This window comes from Corythoichthys intestinalis, chromosome 4, assembly GCF_030265065.1.
Source record: "Corythoichthys intestinalis isolate RoL2023-P3 chromosome 4, ASM3026506v1, whole genome shotgun sequence".
In the NCBI taxonomy this organism is placed as follows: Eukaryota; Metazoa; Chordata; class Actinopteri; order Syngnathiformes; family Syngnathidae; genus Corythoichthys; species Corythoichthys intestinalis.
Window position 1 is genome coordinate 5,462,326 of NC_080398.1, and position 22,722 is coordinate 5,485,047.

Here is a 22,722-nt window from a genome sequence, read left to right on the forward strand (position 1 = left end):
TCTCGTCATCTCCGCTTTGCTAAATTGTTGTATATAGTCGAATCGTCTCAAAATATGATTCTAATTCACATAATAATGCTATTTAAGACATTTTTTTCTCCTGTCATATGCTCTTTAAAGGAAAAAAAGAGAAAAATCCAACCTTCAATACAAGTGCATTTATTCAGTGGGGAAAAAATCCCACATAAAGAAATAATTATTTGACATCAAATAATGTGTGTCACAATTATTAGCACCCCTGGTGTGAATACTTTATACCACCCCCTTTTGCCAACAAAACAGCACCTAATCTTCTCCTATAATGAGATGGAAAAGACAGAAAGAGGAATCTTCAGCCATTCCTCTTTGCAGAATCTCTCTATCATCCAGAGACCTGGGTCCTCTCCTCTTCAGCTCACCCCACAGGTTTTCAATGGGGTTGAAGTCTGGGGACTGAGATGGCCATGGGAGGAGCTTGATTTTGTGTCTGGTGAACCATTTCTGTGTCGATTTGGCCATATGTTTAGGGTCATTGTCTTGCTTAAAGAATATGGATATGTTCACCTTAGGCCCCAAAATTGCCAAGTCCGCCACTGCCTTCATGACAACAATATTCTTCATTCTACATACATTATGAGGCAATAAAACACACAGACACTAAGGAAACTAATCAGATGACTGGTTTGGAAAAATGAATGTGTTAGATTGCTCGTTACTGAAGCAAAGTAATGAGATTACAATATGACAACACTGATTATTTTCTTACTTTAGGAGTCAGCGTGTTGCTCAATGACACTTATTCCAATGTCAGTTCTATACTTCCGAGTCACCTGATCGCCTCTTGATGATTTTGTCATCTATCCTCCACCCCTCTTCCATCCCCCCCTGCATCGCCCCTTTCCTCCCTCCCCTCAAGTTGCACAGCTGCATGTAGGTCAACCCCACCTCGCCTCCCCCCTTTCTCTCTCTCCACTGCCCTACTTTCAGCTGGATGCGGCGAAGCCATGACATCATCTTTTTCTCTTTGTCAAAACGTCTCCCGCGTTAGCTCGCCATCATCATTGTCACAGGTCTAAAAATACCCCCTTAGCGTGGGAGCGGGAGCGCGTTCGGCCGTCCCGCATTTGCGTGTTCGATTCCGGCGAGCCGCCGCGCGGTCGCCATGGAGACGGCTGCTTAAACAACGGTTCAGGCATCCGCCGTCTCCTCGATTCCCCCCATCCGACTGTCACCTCGCCGCATTTTACATTCGGTCCGGCTCCTCCCCCTCCATCCTCTTCCTCACCTCACGTCAAGTAGAAGGAAAAGACGCCATTTTAGCACCTGGACGTCGTCCCCGCTTCGACAAAATGGACGTCTCGTCGACTTCTGCGCGTTCTTATGTTCAACAATTGGAAAAGTGTACTGAAATACTCAAAAATGGCTGTTGGCAAAGAGTTAAAAAGCAATGTGTGGTGCCAGCCTAATTATTTTTGGGGCTAATTAAAATAACAAAATATGTAAATATATTTTTATCACGTTAACGGGCGGTAATTAATTTTTTAAAATTAATCACGTTAAAATATTTGAGGCAATTAATGCACATGCCCCGCTCAAACAGATTAAAATGACAGCACAGTGCAATGCCAACTTGTTACTTGTGTTTTTTGGAGTTTTGTCGCCCTCTGCTGGCGCTTGGGTGCGACTGATTTTATGGGCGTAATATGCCATATTTTTCTGTAAATTATTGCTCGAATGGAAAGATAAGACACAAGATGGATATATACATTCAACACACGGTACATAAGTACTGTATTTCTTTATTATAACAATAAATCAACACGATGGCATTACCATCATTAACATTCTGTTAAAGCGATCCATGGATAGAAAGACTTGTAGCTCTTAAAAGACAAGTTATAGAAATTTTATATCAAAACCCCTCTTCATGTTTTCGTTTTAATAAAATTTGTAAAATTTTCAATCAAAAAATAAACTAGTAGCCCGCCATTATTGATGTCAATAATTACTTACACAATGCTCATGGGCGCTGACGCCTATAAAATCAGTCGCACCCAAGCGCCAGCAGAGGGCGGCAAAACTCCGAAAAACACAACAAGTACACCTTTCACTGTGCTCTCATTTTAATCTGTTTGAGCGGGGCGTTTGTGCGTTAATTGCGTCAAATATTTTAACGGGATTAATTTAAAAAATTAATTACCGCTCGTTAACGCGATAATTTTGACAGCCCTCATTTTTTTTAATACTGTTTGAGGCGCAGCTCTGGTATTTGAATTTTTCATGTTCTTTATCCGATTACTCGATTATTTGACTAACTAGTTCATCGATTAATCGACTACTACTAAAATAATCGATAGCTGCAGCCCTACTTAGCTGAAATGAATGTTACTTTTTTCCATTTTGATCAAGTATTGATATATGTTGTTTGGTCTTGAACCATTGTTGCGCTTTTTGTTAGCTTGAGTGCTAGTACATCTACATGTTAGCTAAAATGAATGTTACTTTTTGCTCTGTTATCAATGATTTAATGGATGTTTGGACTTGGACCATTACTGAGCTAAACTCTGCAGATACGTACGACATAAATGTGACGACCACGCTAGGCCGTGCAAATGTTTGACATGATGGACCGAGAAAATAAAATTTCCAACAAAAGAACCAGTCAGCGCAAGGGAGCCCGGCACAGGCCTTACCCGCTAAACGCCCATCACGTTTGGGCACAATCGTGCCACTAAAGGGGCTCACCTGCGTCTGCGCAGCTTCTTGTTCTCGGTCTTGAGGACGTGGAGCTTCTTGGCGAAGCACACCACCATCATGAAGAGCAGCAGGAGCACCACGGCCGACGCGCCTACCGCCAGACACATGACCTGGAACTCCGTCACCACCGCCTCGCAGCGGGCGCCCTTGTGCCAGATGTAGTCCTGAACGTTGCACCTAGTGGAAAGACGGCAGGTCATTCACTGGACGAGACGGTTTTTAAACGTCGATTCTGAATTCCAACTTTGTAGCCAAAGTTAGCTCGTTGGCTAGCTTGAGTCTGAGAATAAAACAATTTCAAATTTTGTTCCACAATTTTTTATCCCATTCACATAACTCGCACATCAAAAAAAGTTATCAAAAAACATGATTCCGCCATTCTTTGACAAGAACTTCCCCGCAACACAAAAATGTCTATCTCAACACCCTTATATTTTCAACTCGCATTGGCAAAAACATCTCCTTTGGTGGTCAATACCCCCTTCCCACAAAAAAAATGGTCTTCAAATTGAAAGAAATACCTCAAAATCAAATGGATGTGACTGAAAATGAACAGGAAGTTATCTGACATTTCCCTAAAATGAACAAGTGACCCGGCACTGATGGGAAGAGACACAGCAATACTCCAACATTAACAGGAAGTGAGACAAAACGTACAGGAAGTGACCAGTGGCGCCTCCAGAAATTTTTCATAGGGGTGGCCAGATCGGGTCACTTCAAATCTTGGGGTGGCCAAAACTAAAAGCTATAATTTCAGGTTTTCATTATATTATTGCAGTAGAAAGGTCAGGGAAAAACAATCAGAAAGACTTAAGGACACGGCTACTGATATACTTTGGTGTATTGTGTAATATTTGATGTTACTAATGATTTGATGTGCATAGTCCGTAACTGTCCAGTGAACATTTTGAGTTCCGCAACAATTCTGTTTTATTGTGTTATGTATTAGGCATAAGGTGTACATTTAACTAGGGCTGTCAAACGATTAAAATTTTTAATTGAGTTAATCACAGCTTAAAAATTAATCGTAATTAATCGCAATTCAAACCATCTCTAAAATATGCCATATTTTTCTTATATGAAACATATTATAAGACAAGACGGATATATACATTAAACATACTGTACATAAGTACTGTATTTATTTATTATAACAATAAATCCACAATATGACATTAACGTTATTGACAGACTTTCTGTGAAAGGGATCCACGGAAAGAAAGACTTGTAATTCTTAAAGGATAAATGTAGAGCTGAAACGAATACTCGAGCAACTCGAGTTTAAAAACTGATCCGAGTAATTTTATTCACAAATGAATATACTTATAAGGCAGTTATGTGTTTTATAAGCATGAATAAAATATTCTTTCACAATAAAAATTTTAGATTCCGTTTTTTTTTTTTAACTTTTTTTTTTTTTTTAAACTAAACGCATAAAAAAGGAACACTTATTTTTTAATTGAAAAAAATAACAGTGACAACAAAATTAAATAAAAAAAAATAAAATACCAATAAATAAAAATTAAAAAACAATAAATAATAATTGAAATAATAAAAATAAATAATAACGAAAAATATATTTAAAAACATAAGTAAAAATAATAAAATAAGATAAAAATAAAAAAATACATGTAAGCAAAAAAATTTGACTCTTTAAAATTTAAATAAATAATAATTTAAAAAAAAAATATATATATATATATATATATATATATATATATATATCAATTAACATAATAAAAATAATAAATAGAACCAGTTTCCTTTTTTGAAAGTATTAAATTTTTTTTTTTTTGGGGGGGGGGGACTAAAAACTTAAAAAAAAGTAACATTTCTTTTTTAATTGAAAAAAATCACAGTGACAACAAAAATAAATTAAATAATATATTTAAAAAATCAAATAACAATACTAAAAAATAATACAAATAAATAATAATGAAATATATAAAAAGATAGATAAAATAAAATAAGATAAAAAATACATATAATTAGAAAAATGTAACTTTTTAAAATTTAAATAAACAAATCATAAATAAAAGAACAATATCAATTAAAATAATAAAAATATTAGATTCCGTTCCCTTTTTTGTAAATATTACAGTTTTTTAAACACTTAAAAAAAAAGGAACATTTATTTTGTAACTGAAAAAATCACAGTGACAACAAAAATAAATCAGACATTAAAAAAAGATCATATTTTTGTTAAGACGCTCAAAAAAGACAATTTTGACAATTATTATTTTTTTAAATATGACAAATTTGACCTATCAATACTTCTATTTTCTTACTATTGTTTCTGTTTTGTTGGTCTTAATAAATAAATATTTTTCTTAGCGCTGTATAAACAAAATGTACTATTCCTAATTATTAGTCCAACAAAAAGCTCAATAATTAGATAATGAAGTAAGTCGATCAATCTGGTCAACCCTAGCCAGAAATCCAATTGATTTTTCTTCGGCAGCGACCGTTCAATCATTCCCAGGCAAAACGGACGGGACATCAATCTGTCGCACGGTTGGTTACCACGACGACAGTGCGTGGTCGTACACGACCGACGCCGAGACGCTGACAAAGAAGGTTTATGTAAGAGAGCGGTGGCGGCGGCGGGGGGTCGCAACTTGCGAGAGGTGGGGGAGGATGTGCCGGTCGTCCCGGCAACGCGCAATCTTCCTCATTCCATCACATGCGAAAAAAGCCAGATTTGACGTTTTTCTTCCACACGATCGCCGCTCCTCGAGGCATCGCCATCTGTTCTCCCGTTTCTGCCTCCCCCACACAGTTTGAACTTAGTAGCTGCCATTGACGGCGCTAGACGTCCAAATCCATTTTGACTGGGAGCTCAAACAGCACTCAAGATTTTGGGGAACTCCTGGGTCATTTCCTGTTAAATTTAAGGCGTTTCCAGCTCACTTGCTGTTCATTTTTTGGTCAAAAATAATGACAATCAATGGAAATTTTTTTGAAGGTGCGAGTTGAAAATCAATAGGAGCGATTGGGAAAACGTTTTTGGTGGAGTTGAATGTGAGTCAAAATTAATTTTAGGGTGCTAATAGGGGGAATGGCCAGTGCATTTCTGTTTATGTTCATTTATATTAATCATAACTTAAAAAAAAAATATATATATATTATTTCTCTCTCTCTCTCTCTCTCTCTCTATATATATGTGTATATATATATATATATATACATATATATATATTAGGGCTGTCAAACGATTAAAATTTTTAATCGAGTTAATTACAGCTTAAAAATTAATCGTAATTAATTGCAATTAATCGCAATTCAAACCATCTATGAAATATGCCATATTTTACTGTAAATTATTGTTGGAATGGAAAGATAAGACACAAGATGGATATATACATTCAACATACGGTACCTAAGTACTGTATTTGTTTATTATAACAAAAAATCAACAAGATTGCATTAACATTCTGTTAAAGCGATCCATGGATAGAAAGACTTGTAGTTCTTAAAAGATAAATGTTAGTACAAGTTATAGAAATTTTATATTAAAACCCCTCTTAATGTTTTCGTTTGAATAAATTTGTAAAATTTTCAATCAAAAAATAAACTAGTAGCCCACCATTGTTGATGTAAAGAATTACTTACACAATGCTCATGGGTGCTGAACCCTATAAAATCAGTCGCACCCAAGCGCCAGCAGAGGGCAGCAAAACTCCATAAAACACAATTAACAAGTGGGCAGTTCACTGTACTGTCATTGAAATCTGTCTGAGCGGGGCATGTGCGTTAATTGCGTCAAATGTTTTAACGTGATTAATTAAAAAAATTAATTACCACCCGTTAACACGATCATTTTGACAGCCCTAATATATGTATATATATGTATATATATATATATATATATATATATATGTATATATATATATATATATATATATATGTATATATATTTAAATAAATACATTTAAGAAAACTAAATTAACACAACTAAAAGTAATAAAAACAGGCTATTGCAACAATAACTTGAGTTGATACAGAATAAATACAGTATATGTGTGAGTGTGTGTGTTCTTATTCCATAGTAAATATTCTCTTTTTTTTGAAAAGATTTATTTTTAATTGTTGAATAAAATTAAAAAATAAGATATAAAATTATATAAAATGAACATTTTATATTTATATATAATTTTAAAAAAACTTTAAAAAATCTAATTTAAAAAAATCAAAATTTTTTATATTATTGAAAAAATATTTTTCGTCATGAAAAAAACATACATGTAAATATATATATATATATACACACACACACATATATATATATAACTTTGAAATTTGAGGGGAAAAAAAAAAAAATCAAATTAAAACAAAAAAAAAAATCAAATTTCTTTTTTATATCATTGAAAAAATAGTTTTTCTTCATGAAATATATATATAATGTATATTTATATCATAATAGTTTAAATCGTAAATATTTATATCCATATAAAAAATACAATAATAATTTATAATAAAATGTATATGAACTAGACACTGTAAATACTGGAGAAATTACTATGGGGCTTTGCTGTGCTAGATACAGATCTAAGACCCGCCCAGGTTGATTTGGGGACATTTCGGGGACATGTCATGTTGATATCGGGTCACTTCCTGTTGATTTGGGGACATGTAGGGGACATGTCCTATTGATATCATGTCATTTCCTGTTGATTTGGGGGACATACAGTGGGGCAAATAAGTATTTAGTCAACCACTAATTGTGCAAGTTGAGTGGAGCCTCATTAGACCTCGTTAGAAGAAGTTAGACCTCTTTGACAGCCAGAAACCTTGCTTGTTTGTAGGTGACCAAATACTTATTTTCCACTCTAATTTAGAATTCTTTAAAAATCAAACAATGTGATTTTCTGATTATTTTTTCCCCATTCTGTCTCTCATGGTTGAGGTTTATCCATGTTGACAAGTAGGAGAACTTGCACAATTGGTGGTTGACTAAATACTTATTTGCCCCACTGTAGGTTTTTTTGCCATTGAAAATGAATGGAAAATTGGGACGTCCATAGCCGTCAATGGCATCGACTTACAAATGCGTTCATGGAATCCAAGTACATTGGCATCAATAGAATTGACATACATGGCCATCAACGCCATGGACGTGCAATTGGTATCTGTGTACATGGGCGTCAATAGAATGTAAATGCCATTAGGAATGAATGGACAGGTTTTTGTCCAATTTTGGGGAAACCATAGGTTTTTGGCAAAAACTGTAAACAATCTTTGTGCAATGGAGAAATTGCGATCCTGGCGTTGCTCATGCAGGAAAATGTTCCGTTCGTCCGTAAACGCAGGTTTTTAATGTATTTAGTAGGGTTGTTCCGATCATGTTTTTTTTTTCCTCCCGATCCGATCCCGATCGTTTTAGTTTGAGTATCTGCCGATCCCGATATTTCCCGAACCGATTGCTTATTTTTTACTCCTGATTCAATTCCAATCATTCCCGATAATTTTTCCCAATCATATACATTTTGGCAATGCATTGAGAAAAAAAGGAATAAAACTCGGACAAATATATACATTCAACATACAGTACATAAGTACTGTATTTGTTTCCTATGACAATAAATCCTCAAGATGGCATTTACATTGTTAACATTCTTTCTGTGAGAGGGATCCACAGATAGAAAGACTTTGTATACTGTGACTAAATATTGCCATCTAGTGTATTTGTTGAGCTTTCAGTAAATGATACTGTAGCCATTCCCCAATGCATGATGGGAAGTGGAACCATGACTGTGCGTAGTGCTACCAATTGATATATTTTCTCTGTGTTGGGAAATAACATAGGGTGTTAAGAAAAAGATCAATTACTACCTTGCTTCCCCACGTTGCTTCCCACGATATTTCCAATCGTAGCGAGAGGGATTGTAAGGCTTTAGCCAATTAAAAAAAGGCTTCAAAGGCTTCCAATTTCACTCTACTCATTTTACGCTGCCTTTTAGCTCTCTATATAGGTAAAACGGCGCCACAGATTGAGCGCGACAATGCGTGAGTGGGTCGTGCTGCGCATGCATTAATTGCATTTAAATTAACGTGATACATTTAAAAAAAAAATTCATTACCGGCATTATCGGGATAAATTTGATAACCCTACCATAAGCCAAAACTAAAGACTCTGGATGTGTAACATATTGTCTGTAACGCTAAATACAATTAGAAAACGATTTAATTAAAAAAAAAAAAAAATTTAAAAAGGCATGTCCGATATTTTTTTGCCGATTCCAATACTTTGAAAATGACGTGATCGGACCCGATCTCTAGTATTTAATCTTCAAAATTTTGACCAAATTGCATGAATTACACATCAAAAATTCCAGGGCGGTAAGGGTTATAAACATTGTAAACAGAATTTGCCAAAAATTTACGGCTCCCCTAAAATTCGCCAAAAACTGTCACATTCATTTGTAATGGGATTCCATTGACAGCCATGTACGTCCAACTTTCCCACCTCATTTTTAATGGCAAGAAAACAGGTCCTTGTGATTTCAGACCATTTACCATGACAGTGCATTTACATTCAACTGGCGCCAAAGTAAGTCTATGCCATTGTCAGCCATGCACGTCTATGCCATTGACGGCCATGTATGTCCAAATTTCCCATTTATTTCCAACGCTATTTACATTGCATTGACGCCAATTTACACGGATGCCAATGAGGGCTTTGCACATCCATTCCATTGGCAGCCATGTACGTCCAAATTACCCACTCATTTCCAATGGCATTTACATTGCATTGACGTCCGTGTATACAGATGCCATTGACAGAAACGTACGTCAATTCTGTTGATGTTAATGTACTTGGATTTCATTGACGGCCATGTACGTCCAAATTTCCCATTCATTTCCAATGACATTTACATTACATTGACGTCGTGTATACAGATGCCATTGGCGGCAATATATGTCAATTCTATTGATGCCAATGTACTGGGATTCCATTGAGGCATTTGTAAGTCGATGCCATTGACGGCCATGTACGACCAAATTTCCCATTCATTTTCAATGGCAAAAACCTGTGTCCCATGTATGTCGATTCTATTGATGCCAATGTACTTGGATTCCATTGACGCATATGTGAGTCGATGCCATTGACAGCCATGTATGTCCAAATTTCCCATTCATTTCCAATGACATTTACATTGCATTGACGTCGTGTATACAGATGCCATTGACGGCAATGTATGTCAATTCAATTGATCCCAATCTACTTGGATTCCATCGACGCATTTGTAAGACAATGCAATTGATGACCATGTACGTCCAAATTTCCCATTCATTTTCAACGGCAAAAAAAAAAACGTGTCCCCAAATCAACGGTAAGTGACCTGATATCAACAGGAAATGTCCCCTAACTTTCCACAAATCAACAGGAAGTGACCTGATATCAAAAGGAAGTGTCCACAAAATGTCCCCAAATCAAAAGGAAGTGACCTGATATCAACAGGAAGTGTCCCCGAAATGTCCCTAAATTAACAGGAAGTGGCCTAATATCAACAGGACGTGTCCCTGCATTGTCCCCAACTCAACAGGAAATGTCCCCGAAATGTCCATGAATCAACAGGTCAGGAGGTGTCCCCGAAATTTCGCCAAATCAACAGGAATTGACTTTATATCAACAGGAAGTGTTCCCAAATCAACAGGAATTGACCTGATATCAACAGGACATGTCCACAAAATGTCCCCAAATCAACAGGAAGTGACATTATATCAACAGGAAGTGTCCCCGAAATGTCACCAAATCAACTGGAATTGACCTGATATCAACAGGACATGTCCCCGAAATGTCCATGAATCAACAGGTCAGGAAGTGTCCCTGAAATGTCCCTAAATCAACAGGAATTGACTTTATATCAACAGGAAGTGTTCCCAAATCAACAGGAATTGACCTGATATCAACAGGACATGTCCACAAAATGTCCCCAAATCAACAGGAAGTGACATTATATCAACAGGAAGTGTCCCCGAAATGTCACCAAATCAACTGGAATTGACCTGATATCAACAGGACATGTCCCCGAAATGTCCATGAATCAACAGGTCAGGAAGTGTCCCTGAAATGTCCCTAAATCAACAGGAATTGACTTTATATCAACAGGAAGTGTCCCCAAATGTTCCCAAATCAACAGGAATTGACCTGATATCAACAGGACATGTCCACGAAATGTCCCCCAAATCAACAGGAAGTGACCTTATATCAACAGGAAGTGTCCTCGAAATGTCACTAAATCAACTGGAATTGACCTGATAGCAACAGGACATGTCCCCGAAATGTCCATGAATCAACAGGTCAGGAAGTGTCCCCAAAATGTCCCCAAATGAACAGGAAGCGACCTAATATCAACAGGACATGTCCCCGAATCAACAGGTCAGGAGTAGGCCCAGAAATGTTGGCAAATCAACAGGAAGTGTCCCCAAGTCAACAGGAAGTGTCCCCGAAAGTCCCCAAATCAACAGGAAGTGATCCGATATCCACAGGACATGTCCCCGAAATGTCCCATTCATTTCCAATGGAAAAAACAATGTTTCTAAATCAAAAGGAAATGACCAAATATCAATAGGACGTGTACCCCAAATGTCCCCGATTGCATTGACGCTTATAGAGGGTGATGCCATTGACGTCCATGGATGTCAGAACTTCCCATTCATTTCCAATGGCATTTACTTTGTTTAATGCCATCTATGGCCATGTTTGTCCATTCTATTGGTCCCAATGTACTTGGCTTCCATTGACGCTTATGGTAGTCAATGCCATTGACGGCAAGTGTCCCCAAATCAACAGGAAGTATCCCATAATGTCCCTGAATGAACAAGAAGTGTCCCTGAAATGTCCCCAAATCAGCAGGAAGTGACCTGATATTTATCAATTTTATTTATTGAAGTTTTTTTTTTTAAATTCAATGACCAGAAGTAGTCACTTGCCCTACAAAGAGTTAAAAACGCTGACATATTTTTCATACTGTACACACTTGAACACACCCTGTCCCGAAAACAAAGTGTGCATTTCTCTGCGAGCGCGTCTTTTGTCGCCACCCTGCCGGCAGTCGGCGGGCGGGAACTCTCCCGTGTATTTGACCTATGACCTCATTGACTGGAAGTGAACCGTAACACACACATAGGTGGGGTGTGTGAGTGTGTGTGTGAGGGCAGATGCTTTTATTATTGCGCTTGTGTTTCCATGAATTGTAAAAAGGATCCACTCTGCATGCAAACTTAATTACATCAAGCTGCAGGACGAGCGCGCTGGCAGCCGTGGAGATTTGTGACTCATTGAATTTGCACTCCACCTCCAAGGCTTTCTCATTTGTTGACAGTTCCTCGCCTTGAGTGTTTTCAAGTCGAATGGGAACTATACAGACTTGATGCAAGACAGACAATTTAACACGTGGGTTACCTGCAGAAAGTTCCGGCGTCCTCCAGCAGGTAACACTGCCCTCCGTTGTAGCAGAAGTTGGGGTCAAAGTCGCAAGGGGAGCGACAAGTGGCGTTGACCATCCGGTAACCCGGGCGACAGCCGCCCTTTCCGTCAGAGCCGTCCGCCGGGGCCCGCCGGGGCTTGTCGGGCGGGGACGAGACGGGGCGAGCCGGGGCGCGCCCGTCGTCGGAGGTGGCGTCGGAGTACTCGTCGGCGGTGGGCGAGACGCCGTCCTCGTATGGGGTCAGGTAGTCGTAGCTGTCCGGCATGGCCCAGGACGTCGGGTCGCCGCCCTGGAGCTCGTGGGCCAGCGAAGAGGTGGGAGGCGGCGCCAAGTCCAGTTTCCGTCCGCGGGAGGCGGGGTCGAAAAAGTCCACGCGGAGGACGTCGGTGGCGGCCGGCGGGGCCGCCGTGGCCGGCCGGTCCAGGTCCAACACGCCCGCCTCTTCGGCGCGAATCCACGGCGGGTCGCTCCGGGGCGCCGGCTCCTCCTCCGACAGGCGGCCGCCGGGCAACAGCAGCTCCGCCTCGGCGGAATCGGGGATGATCTTAGACGGCGGAGGAGCGCCGCCCGCCCGGACGTCGCCGAAGACGCCGCTGCCGAGCTCCTCCTCCTCGCCGCCGCGGGGCACGCGGCCCGCCCTGGGCGTCGCGGCCAGCGCCGGGCCCGCGTCGCCGAGCGGGGCGGTCCCGTTGAGGGCGGCGGTCGGCTCGGTGGTGTTGGTCCCCATGACGACTCCTGTAAACGCACATCACATAGCAAGTGAAGATGCGACGTGAGGCATTATGGGATGGATTAAAGGAGTGGATGACTAATGCACTCAATAGTCCAGATTAAAGATTAGCAAAACCCCATCATTATCTTCCACAGTTCTTTGGACCAAAATGTCTACGAGTAGGCTAAAAAAAAAAACATACTAGTAGTGATTAGGGCTGGGCAATCTGGCAAAAAAATACTGTTGCACCGCTCCCAATACCGATTACGACACATGACCGACGCTGTACCGATTTTTTAAAAGTCCAAACAAGAAAAACGTAACCATGCATTTATTGTTTATCCCGCATCAAATGGAGCAGACCTAAAACTCATTTTAATTCATGGCAGGAAGCATAAAAAGAGCTTTCATAGCCCCTACCAATATGGCCGCCTTGAGGCAACGTTCCTATCAAAATCAATGTATTGACATTTTAAAATCAAGTCATAAATAGCTTATTTTTCAACCAATTTATTTTATCATCGCTATTTACTGATATTTTCGGCTCCGTTCATTTGCTGTTAAACTTTCCGCTCCAAATGGATTGGACATCTTGCAATGAATTCACTCAAATTCACAGCAGAAGGTTCATTGGTCGCTACGTGAATGGACATCTATCATCATCTGAGGAAAGGGAACACAGTCCCTGAATAAGATATTTTGACGTAATGCTAATTTTTGTTAGCAAGTCGCTGATGTCTTGCATTGTACATTAGTATGAAGCTAAAACGTTTTGTATTTTGTATTTTAATGAACAAGTGTTTAGTTTTACGGCTCTGACGAGATTCCGTCACTTTGGATGCCTCGTCGGGTGTGAAATCTTTTGATGTGGCGGAAACGAGATCGTCGTCAAGCTTTTTTAACGGCAGACGGAGAGGAACGCGACGTTCTTCCATCTGGACGATCAGGCGGCATCTGTCGCCTTGGAAACGCATCCTTGGCTTCCCACCGTGTCGAGCGCGACATCTGCTTGGCGGTATCAGACGGGCTTTGGGAACGCCGAGTTGTCGTGTCGAGGTCGTTCGAGGGTTAAATCCTCGCACGTGACCCAGAATCCACGACGCGCAGCCACAATACCATGAAAGCGTGAAATGAACACTAGTAGATGGGAAACAAGAAAACTGATATTGGATGCTAATGTACCAATATGATGTATTTTTTAAGGAGTAAAAAAAAATTAAAAATGGACGAATAGAAAAAAAAAATGATTTATGTACTTATTTCAAGAAAAAAAATAATATTTTTTTAAATTAATTTTAATTTGTAAAAACACAACAAAAGATAAACCAGTAAATATTAACTTTTTGCATTTAAAAAAAACTTTTAGAAATATGTATTTTTAAAATTATTTTATACATTTAAAAACAGCAAAAATTCTTCTTCTGCAAAAAAAACCGCAAATATTCACTTTTTCTTCACATATTTTTTGTTATAATTAAAAAGTAAAACTTTACTACTTTTTAAAATGTCTTTATTTTTTTAATTTAAAAATAAACAGCAAATAATCATTTTTTATTTATTTTTACTTGTGCATAAACTAATTAAAAAACAGTAAATATTCACTTTATTTGCATATTTTTGTCCTAATTTAAAAAATATTATTTTCCTACTTTAAAAAATTATTTATATTTTAAATAAAAAAAGAGCAAATAATATTTTTTCATTTTTAATTTTGCAAAAAAAACAGTAAATATTCACTTTTTATTTGCATATTTCTTGTTTTAATAAAAAAAAATCTTATTTTAATACTTTAAAAAAAATATTTAACAATACATTTTTCATTTTAAAACCAAACAGCAAAAAAAAGTTTTTATTTTCAATTTTGCAAAAACTAAATAAGAAAAAAACTGTAAATATTCAATTTTTTTTAATAATGTATTTTTAGTATTATAGTATTATTATATATATTATATATATTATAGTATTATATATTTTCATTTTTTTTTTAAAATGCAATAATCATAAATTATCATAATAATTAAAAAAATAAACAGCATTATTTTTGTTTAAATTTATTTTTAATTCCTCAGAAACAAAAAAGGGGAAAAAAGAAATGCTTAATTTAAAAAATATATATTTCCAAAAAATATATATAAATTTGTATGATTTTGTAAAAAAAAAAAAAAAACTGCTATTTTCAATTTTTTAATCAGTCTTTTCAAAAGATGCATAAAAATTATGTAAATATATTGTTTTGGATGTATTCTAATAGATTTTAGTCCTCAATAAAAGCAGATGATCCTATATGTATTAACTAATATCTGCAAATCTCTGATCCAGTTACGGAGTAACATAATCATCAACTTTTCTCATTGCAGCGTTTATGGTTCAAATGCACATTTCTAGCAAAAAAACTCAAGTAATCGAACCGTAAATAACATGATGCACATTGACGCCAAAAAGTCAGCTTATTACAAAAATATTAGCTGATTAGTTGATATGACGGAATCCACTCCCAACACAGCGCTCACTCCATCAGCACTAGACAGCGCTCAAAGAGGGATGCAGTTTCCACGGCAACGGCCCGGTTCCTGCAGCGGGATGCGGATACACCGGCTTTGAGTTCATCGGGTTCTTCCATGTTGATGTGTCACTCACGCACACCAAATCAGTCACTTAACCCATCGACGGCAATAGACGTCCAATCCATCTGAAGTGGGAGCGGTGGCAGCGAATGAACGAAAGTTCATTTGCTGCCACCCTCCCATTTCAAATGAATTGGACGTCTCCCAGCGATAAACTAGTGATCGATACTCCCTCCAACCAATTAGTTTTTACATCAATGGCAGTGAATAATTATCTATTTAAAGACTCACATACATTCAGTCACTTTCTAAATCACTTAATGAGTCTTTTCCTGATTCATTGAATCAGGTCAGTTACATAGTGAGTCACATTTTGAGTCACTCATTGAATCAAACACCATTATTTAACATCCTGAATAGGTAATAAACACCTTACCAAGTCACCTAACAAGTCTGTTACCGAGTCACCGAGTATATCGCATACCAACTCACATTTGAGCCACTCAACGTGTCACATACTGAGTTGCGGAATCCATCACATACACAACCTCAGTGAGTCATTTTATAGTCATATACGCACTGAGTCAGATTTTGAGCCAAAGACTTAACTTTTTCAATATGTAATAAATCAGTTACTATGTTGTATACCAAGTTAGGTACTGAGTAACCCAGTAAATTACTTTGCGTCGCATACGGAGTCATTTCCAGAGTCACAAACTGGCTCAAACACAAAATAAATGTGTAACATCCACATAAACCAGTTCACATCCTAAAGCTTTTCTTCAGCACCATACTCAATCACTAACTGAGTCACATAAGTTACGGAGTCAAAATGAACGACACACCGAGTCAATGACTAAATAAATCACTGAGTCACATTTCGAGCCACTCATTAAATGAAATTTCCCGAATATGCAATAAATCAGTTACTAAGTCACCCAGTAAATTTCCTAGTTATATACAGAGTCATTTCCAGAGTCACTAATTCAATCAAATACTTGGTCACACACAAAATGAATGTGAGTCACAGAAACAGAGTCACACCCTAAAGCTTTTCATTAGTACCACACTCAATCTCTAACTGAGTCACATACAGTCACCAAGTCAGAATGAACGACACACCAAGTCACTAACTCAGCCACCTACTGAGCCCCATTTTGAGTCACTCATTGAATCAATGTTTTATCTTGCTGAATATGCAATAAATAAGTTACTAAGTCACACAGCAAGTTAGGTACAGACTCCCCAGAAAATCACTTGGAGTCACATACCGAGTCATTTCCAGAGTCACACAAAAAATGTGAGATTTCCAGTCACTAAGTAACTTACTCAGCCACCTAAGTCACATATGAAATCATTGATGACTCACATACCGAGTCATTTCCAGAGTCACAAATCAAACACAAAGTCACACATAAAATGAATGTGTCACTTCACGTAACATAACCGAGTCACATCCTAAAGCTTTTAATTAGGAGTAAATTCAATCGCAAACTGAGTCAAATATATAATTACTGAGTTAAAATGAACGACACAGCAAATCCCTAACACAGCCACTTCCCGAGTCACAATTTGAGTCACTCATTTAATCAAAGTCTGATCTTGCTGAATGTAATAAATCAGATACTAAGTCACATACCAAGTAAGGTACCGACTGACCCAGTAAATTACTTGAGTCACATACCGAGTCATTTCCAGAGGCACATACATAGTTACTTAGTCAAAATTAATTACACACCAAGTCACTGACTAAATAACTTACCGAGTCACATTTTGAGCATGTAAATAAATGACTTGTCTTCCTGAGTCATTTCCAGAGTCACCAACTCAAATACTCGGTCACACACAAAATGAATGTGTGACTTCCAGTCGCATAAACTGAGTCACATCCTAGAGCTTTACATTAGTGCTACACTCAATCGCAAACTGAATCACATACATAGTTACCAAGTTAAAATGAACGACACATCAAGTCACTAACTCAGTCACCTACCGAGTCACATTTTGAGTCACTCATTGAATCAAAATCTTAACTTGCTGAATAGGTAATAAATCAGTTACTAAGTCACACACCAAGTTAGGTAAAGACTCACCCAGTAAATCACTTGGAGTCACATACTGAGTCATTTCCAGAGTCACATACAAAATGAATGTGTGAAATCCAGAGTGACATCCTAAAGCTTTTCATTATTAAACACACTCAATCCCAAACTGAGTCAAATACATAGTTACTGAGTTAAAATGAATGACACATCAATTCACTAACTCAGCCACCTACCAAGTCATATTTTGAGTCACTCATTGAATCAACGTCTTAATTTGCTGAATATGTAATGAATCAGTTACTGAATCACATACCAAGTTAGGTACCGACTCACCCAGTAAATCACTTGGGAGTCACATACCGAGTCATTTCCAAAGTCACACACAAAAAGTGTGACTTCCAGTCACTAAATATCTTACTCAACCACCTAAGTCACATATGAAATCATTGATGAGCCATATACCGAGTCAAATCCAAAAGCTTTTCATTGGTACCACACTCATTTGCAAACTGAGTCACAACCATAGTTACCAAGTCAAAATGAACGACACACTGATTCACTTTTTGAGTCAATCACTGAATCAAAGTCTTAACTTGTTGAATATGTAATATATTAGTTACTAACTTACATACCAAGTTAGGTACCAACTCACTCAGTAAACTACTTGAGTCACATACCGAGTCATTTCCAGAGTCACACACAAAATATGTGACTTCCAGTCACATAAACAGAGTCACATCCTAGAGCTTTTCATTAGTACCACACTCAATCGCAAATTGAGTCACATACAGAAACAGAGTCAAAATCAACGACACACTGAGCCAATGATTAAATAACTAACTCAGCCACCTACTGAGTCACATTTTGAGTCACTCATTGAATCAAAATCTTAGCTTGCTGAATATGTAATAAATCAGTTACTAAGTCACGACAAGTTAGGTACCAACTCACCCAGTAAATTACTTGGGAGTCACATACCGAGTCATTTCCAGAGTCACACACAAAATGTGTGACTTCCAGTCACATAAACCGAGTCACATCCTAGTGCTTTTAATTAGTACTACACTCAATCGCAAACTGAGTCACATACAGAAACCGAGTCAAAATCAACGACACACTGAGCCAATGATTAAATAACTAACTCAGCCTCCTACTGAGTCACATTTTGAGCTTGCTGAATATGTAATAAATCAGTTACTAAGTCACGACAAGTTAGGTACCAACTCACCCAGTAAATTACTTGGGAGTCACATACCGAGTCATTTCCAGAGTCACACACAAAATGTGTGACTTCCAGTCACATAAACTGAGTCACATCCTAGTGCTTTTAATTAGTACTACACTCAATCACAAACTGAGTCACATAGATATACCCAGTCAAAATCAACGACACACCGAGCCACTAACTCAGCCACCTACTGAGTCAGATTTTGAGTCATTCATTGAATCAAAATCTTAGCTTGCTGATTATGTAATAAATCAGTTACCAAGTCACGACAAGTTAGGTACCAACTCACTCAGTAAATTACTTGGGAGTCACATACCGAGTCATTTCCAGAGTCACACACAAAATGTGTGACTTCCAGTCACATAAACCGAGTCACATCCTAGTGCTTTTAATTAGTACTACACTCAATCGCAAATTGAGTCACATACAGTTACCAAGTTAAAAGGAACGACACATCAAGTCACAAACTCAGCCACCTACCGAGTCAGATTTTGAGTCACTCATTGAATCAAAGTCTTAACTTGCTGAATATGTAATAAATCAGTTACTAAGTCACATACCAAGTTAAGTAGCGACTCACGCAGTAAATTACTCGGGAATCAACGAGTCATTCCAAGAGTCATATACATAGTTACTTAGTCCAAATGAATGACACACCGAGTCACTGACTAAATAACTGAGTCACATTTTAAGCCTCTCATTAAATGAGTGATTGAGAGTGAGTCATTTCCAGAGTCACTAACTCAAATACTCGTTCACACACAAAATTAATGTGTGAATCACTGACTCACTCATTGAATCAAAGTCTTAACTTGCTGAATATGTAATAAATTAGTTACTAAGTCACATAAGTTAGGTACCAACTCACCCAGTAAATTATTTGGGAGTCACATTTCAAGTCATTTCCTGAGTCACACACAAAATGAACGTATGAAATCCTGAGTCACATCCTAAAGCTTTTCATTATTACTACACTCAATTGCAAACTCAGTCACATACAGTTACTAAGTCAAAATGAGCGACACACCAAGTCATTAACTCAGCTACCTACTGAGTCACGTATGAAATCATTGATGAGTCACACACTAAATCACTTCTTGAGTAATTTCCTAAATCCCATCCAAAATCATCGCCGTCCCCTCAAATAAGTGTCAACAAGTGTACGCGTGGTCGGCCGACGGACAAAGAGCCGTCGCCGCGCTTTTGTGTGTATCAGAATGCCCGTGCGCGCGCGTTCCCCCCTCATGCATTATTCATGCGCACGCTAATCTGCGTCTCTCTTCTTTTGTGCGGCGCGCGCACGCACGTACGCCGACACCCATCTGCGTCCCGTTGCCGCTGGACGCTGACCTGATTTCAAGTGTACTAATAAGCGAACATCTGTCCACTCACGTGACACGCGCGCGGAGTCTCCTTACCGTGCACGCAGATGAAGTGCAACAGCAGCAGCAGCGGCGAGGCGCGTGTCATCCGCGTGCGTCGGCGCTCTCCCGCGCACCAGCTCGTCTCCATGCAGGAACGTGCGCGTGAAGAAGAAGAAGAAGAGAAAGAAGCAGAGGAAGAGGAGCCTTCTTCACGCAGCAGCATCGCCCCCTCGGATCGGCTCGGTCCGGATCACGGCTCCATCGCCTCCGGCCGCGCGCAGGGGATGCGTTCAGGAACGTCGACGCGGTCCGGCTCGGCTCACTCGCGGTGGCAGGAATGAAAGAAGAAGTGGGAATGAGAGAGAGAGGGAGAGAGAGAGAGGCAGGGGCGGAGAGGGGGGCTTTGTGCCCCCTTTTCCTCCTCCCCCGTTCTTTTATCCTCCCACTTTCCTTCTCAGAATGTCCTAAAACACAAGTGACAGCATCATTTTCACCAATCATGTGACTCCTAAAAACTCTTGAAATGAGTTGTCCAATCCATTTGAAAAGGGAGTGATTTGGACGTCTATAATCGTCAATGGCAGATAATTGCGTTCATCTGATCAGAACTTTTCATACAAATTTCTTTTAAGCATTTATATAACCAAAATATGAAACCATTGACAGGGATAGTCACCTGACCTTTCATATTTCAAGAAAAAAAAAGGGTTTACAATATAAAATATGAAAAACATTTTTTAAAATGTATATAGTATGTATGTATTATATATTATTATTATATATTATATCATATATAATATATATTATTATAATTTAATTAATTTAATTATATTATTATATATTATTTATATTATTGTATGTATAGTAGTATGTATATAGTATAGTCATTGATGGCAATAGTTAAAAAAATGTATGACTAAACTATACTTCAGAGAGTTTCACTGTGAAGTGAAATGAGTATTACTAGCATGCGTCCAGTCGGTTTGAAGTGGGAAGAATTTGGACGTCTATATCAGTCAATGGCAGACAATTGAGTTCATGTGATCATAACTTTTTATTAAAAAAAACAACAACTTTTTTTAGGATTTATATTATTTAAATAGACACCGTTGACAGGGATAGTCACCTGACCTTATATATTTCATTAAAAAATTTAGGTTTTAAACTTTAAAATATATATATATATTTAAATATGTATACAGTATGACACTATTGGTGGCAATAGTTTTTTTTTTTTTTTAATGTATGAATAAACTCATACTTCAGAGAGTTTCACTGTGCATTGAAGAGTATTTTACTAGGAGGCGTCCAATCTGAAGTGGGAGGGATTTGGACGTCTATAACTGCCAATGGCAAAGAATTGAGTTCATCTGATCATAACTTTTCATTTAAAAAAAAAACTTGTTTTTGAAATTCATATTATTAAAATATGACACTGTTGACAGGGGTAGTCACTTGACCTTATATAATTTTAAAAATGTGGGTTTTATATGATAAAATATGACCAAAAATATATTTTTTTAAATATGTATAGAGTATGACACCATTGGCGGCAATAGTTTAAAAAAAAACAAAACTGTATGAATAAACTATATACGGAATACTTCAGAGAGTTTCACTGTGAAGTGAAATGAGTTTATTATTAGCATGCGTCCAATCGGTTTGAAGTGGGAAGAATTTGGACGTCTATATCCGTCAATGGCAGACATTTGAGTTCATGTGATCAGAACTTTTCATTTAAAAAAAAATATTTGTTTTTAGGATTTATATTATCTAAATATGACACCGTTGACAGGGATAGTCACCTGACCTTATATATTTCATTAAAAAATTTAGGTTTAAAAAAAAAAAAAAAAAAAATATATATATATATATATATATATATAAATATGTATACAGTATGACACTATTGGTGGCAATAGTTTTTAAAAAAAAATGTATGGATAAACTCATACTTCAGAGAGTTTCGCTGTGCATTGAAGAGTATTTTACTAGGAGGCGTCCAATCTGTTTGAAGTGGGAGGGATTTGGACGTCTAGAACTGCCAATGGCAGAGAATTGAGTTCACCTGATCATAACTTTTCATTAAAAAAAAACCTGTTGTTTTTAAAATTCATATTATTAAAATATGACACTGTTGACAGGGGTAGTCACTGGACCTTATATAATTTTAAAAATGTGGGTTTTATATGATAAAATATCACCAAAAATATATATATTTTTAAATATGTATAGAGTATGACACTCGTGGCAATAGTTTTTAAAAAATGTATGAATAAACTATATAGTGAATACTTCAGAGAGTTTCACTGTGAAGTGAAATGAGTTTATTACTAGCATGCGGTTTGAAGTGGTAAGAATTTGGACGTCTATATCCGTCAATGGCAGACAATTGAGTTCATGTAATCATAACTTTTCATTTAAAAAAAACTTTTGTTTTTAGGATTTATATTATTTAAATATGACACCGTTGACAGGGATAGTCACCTGACCATATATATATATATATATATATATATATATATATATATATATATATATATATATATATATATATTTTTTTTTTTAGGACTGTCAAACGATTAAAATTTTTAATCGAGTTAATTACTGCTTAAAAATTAATTAATCGTAATTAATCG

The 22,722-nt window shown here is 37.3% G+C and overlaps 1 protein-coding gene across 6 annotated transcripts in view; it reads right to left on the reverse strand.

Annotated features, from left to right (window-relative positions):
• The window catches only part of LOC130914735 (chondroitin sulfate proteoglycan 5-like), a 34,398-nt gene extending 13,635 nt beyond the window's left edge, over positions 1–20,763 (reverse strand). Inside the window, exons 1-3 of one of the 6 annotated variants that reach the window (XM_057834189.1) lie at positions 20,138–20,750; positions 12,146–12,905; positions 2,725–2,913 (exon numbers count right to left, since the gene is read on the reverse strand). In XM_057834189.1, the coding sequence (XP_057690172.1) occupies positions 2,725–2,913; positions 12,146–12,905; positions 20,138–20,306 (1,118 nt within the window). In that variant the 5' untranslated portion in view covers positions 20,307–20,750. Of the gene's footprint in view, positions 1–2,724; positions 2,914–12,145; positions 12,906–19,587; positions 19,727–19,770; positions 19,897–20,137 lie in introns of those variants that run through there. The other 5 variants (XM_057834188.1, XM_057834190.1, XM_057834192.1 and 2 more) reach the window with 5 other exon arrangements.
• Between the last annotated feature and the right edge of the window lie 1,959 nt (positions 20,764–22,722).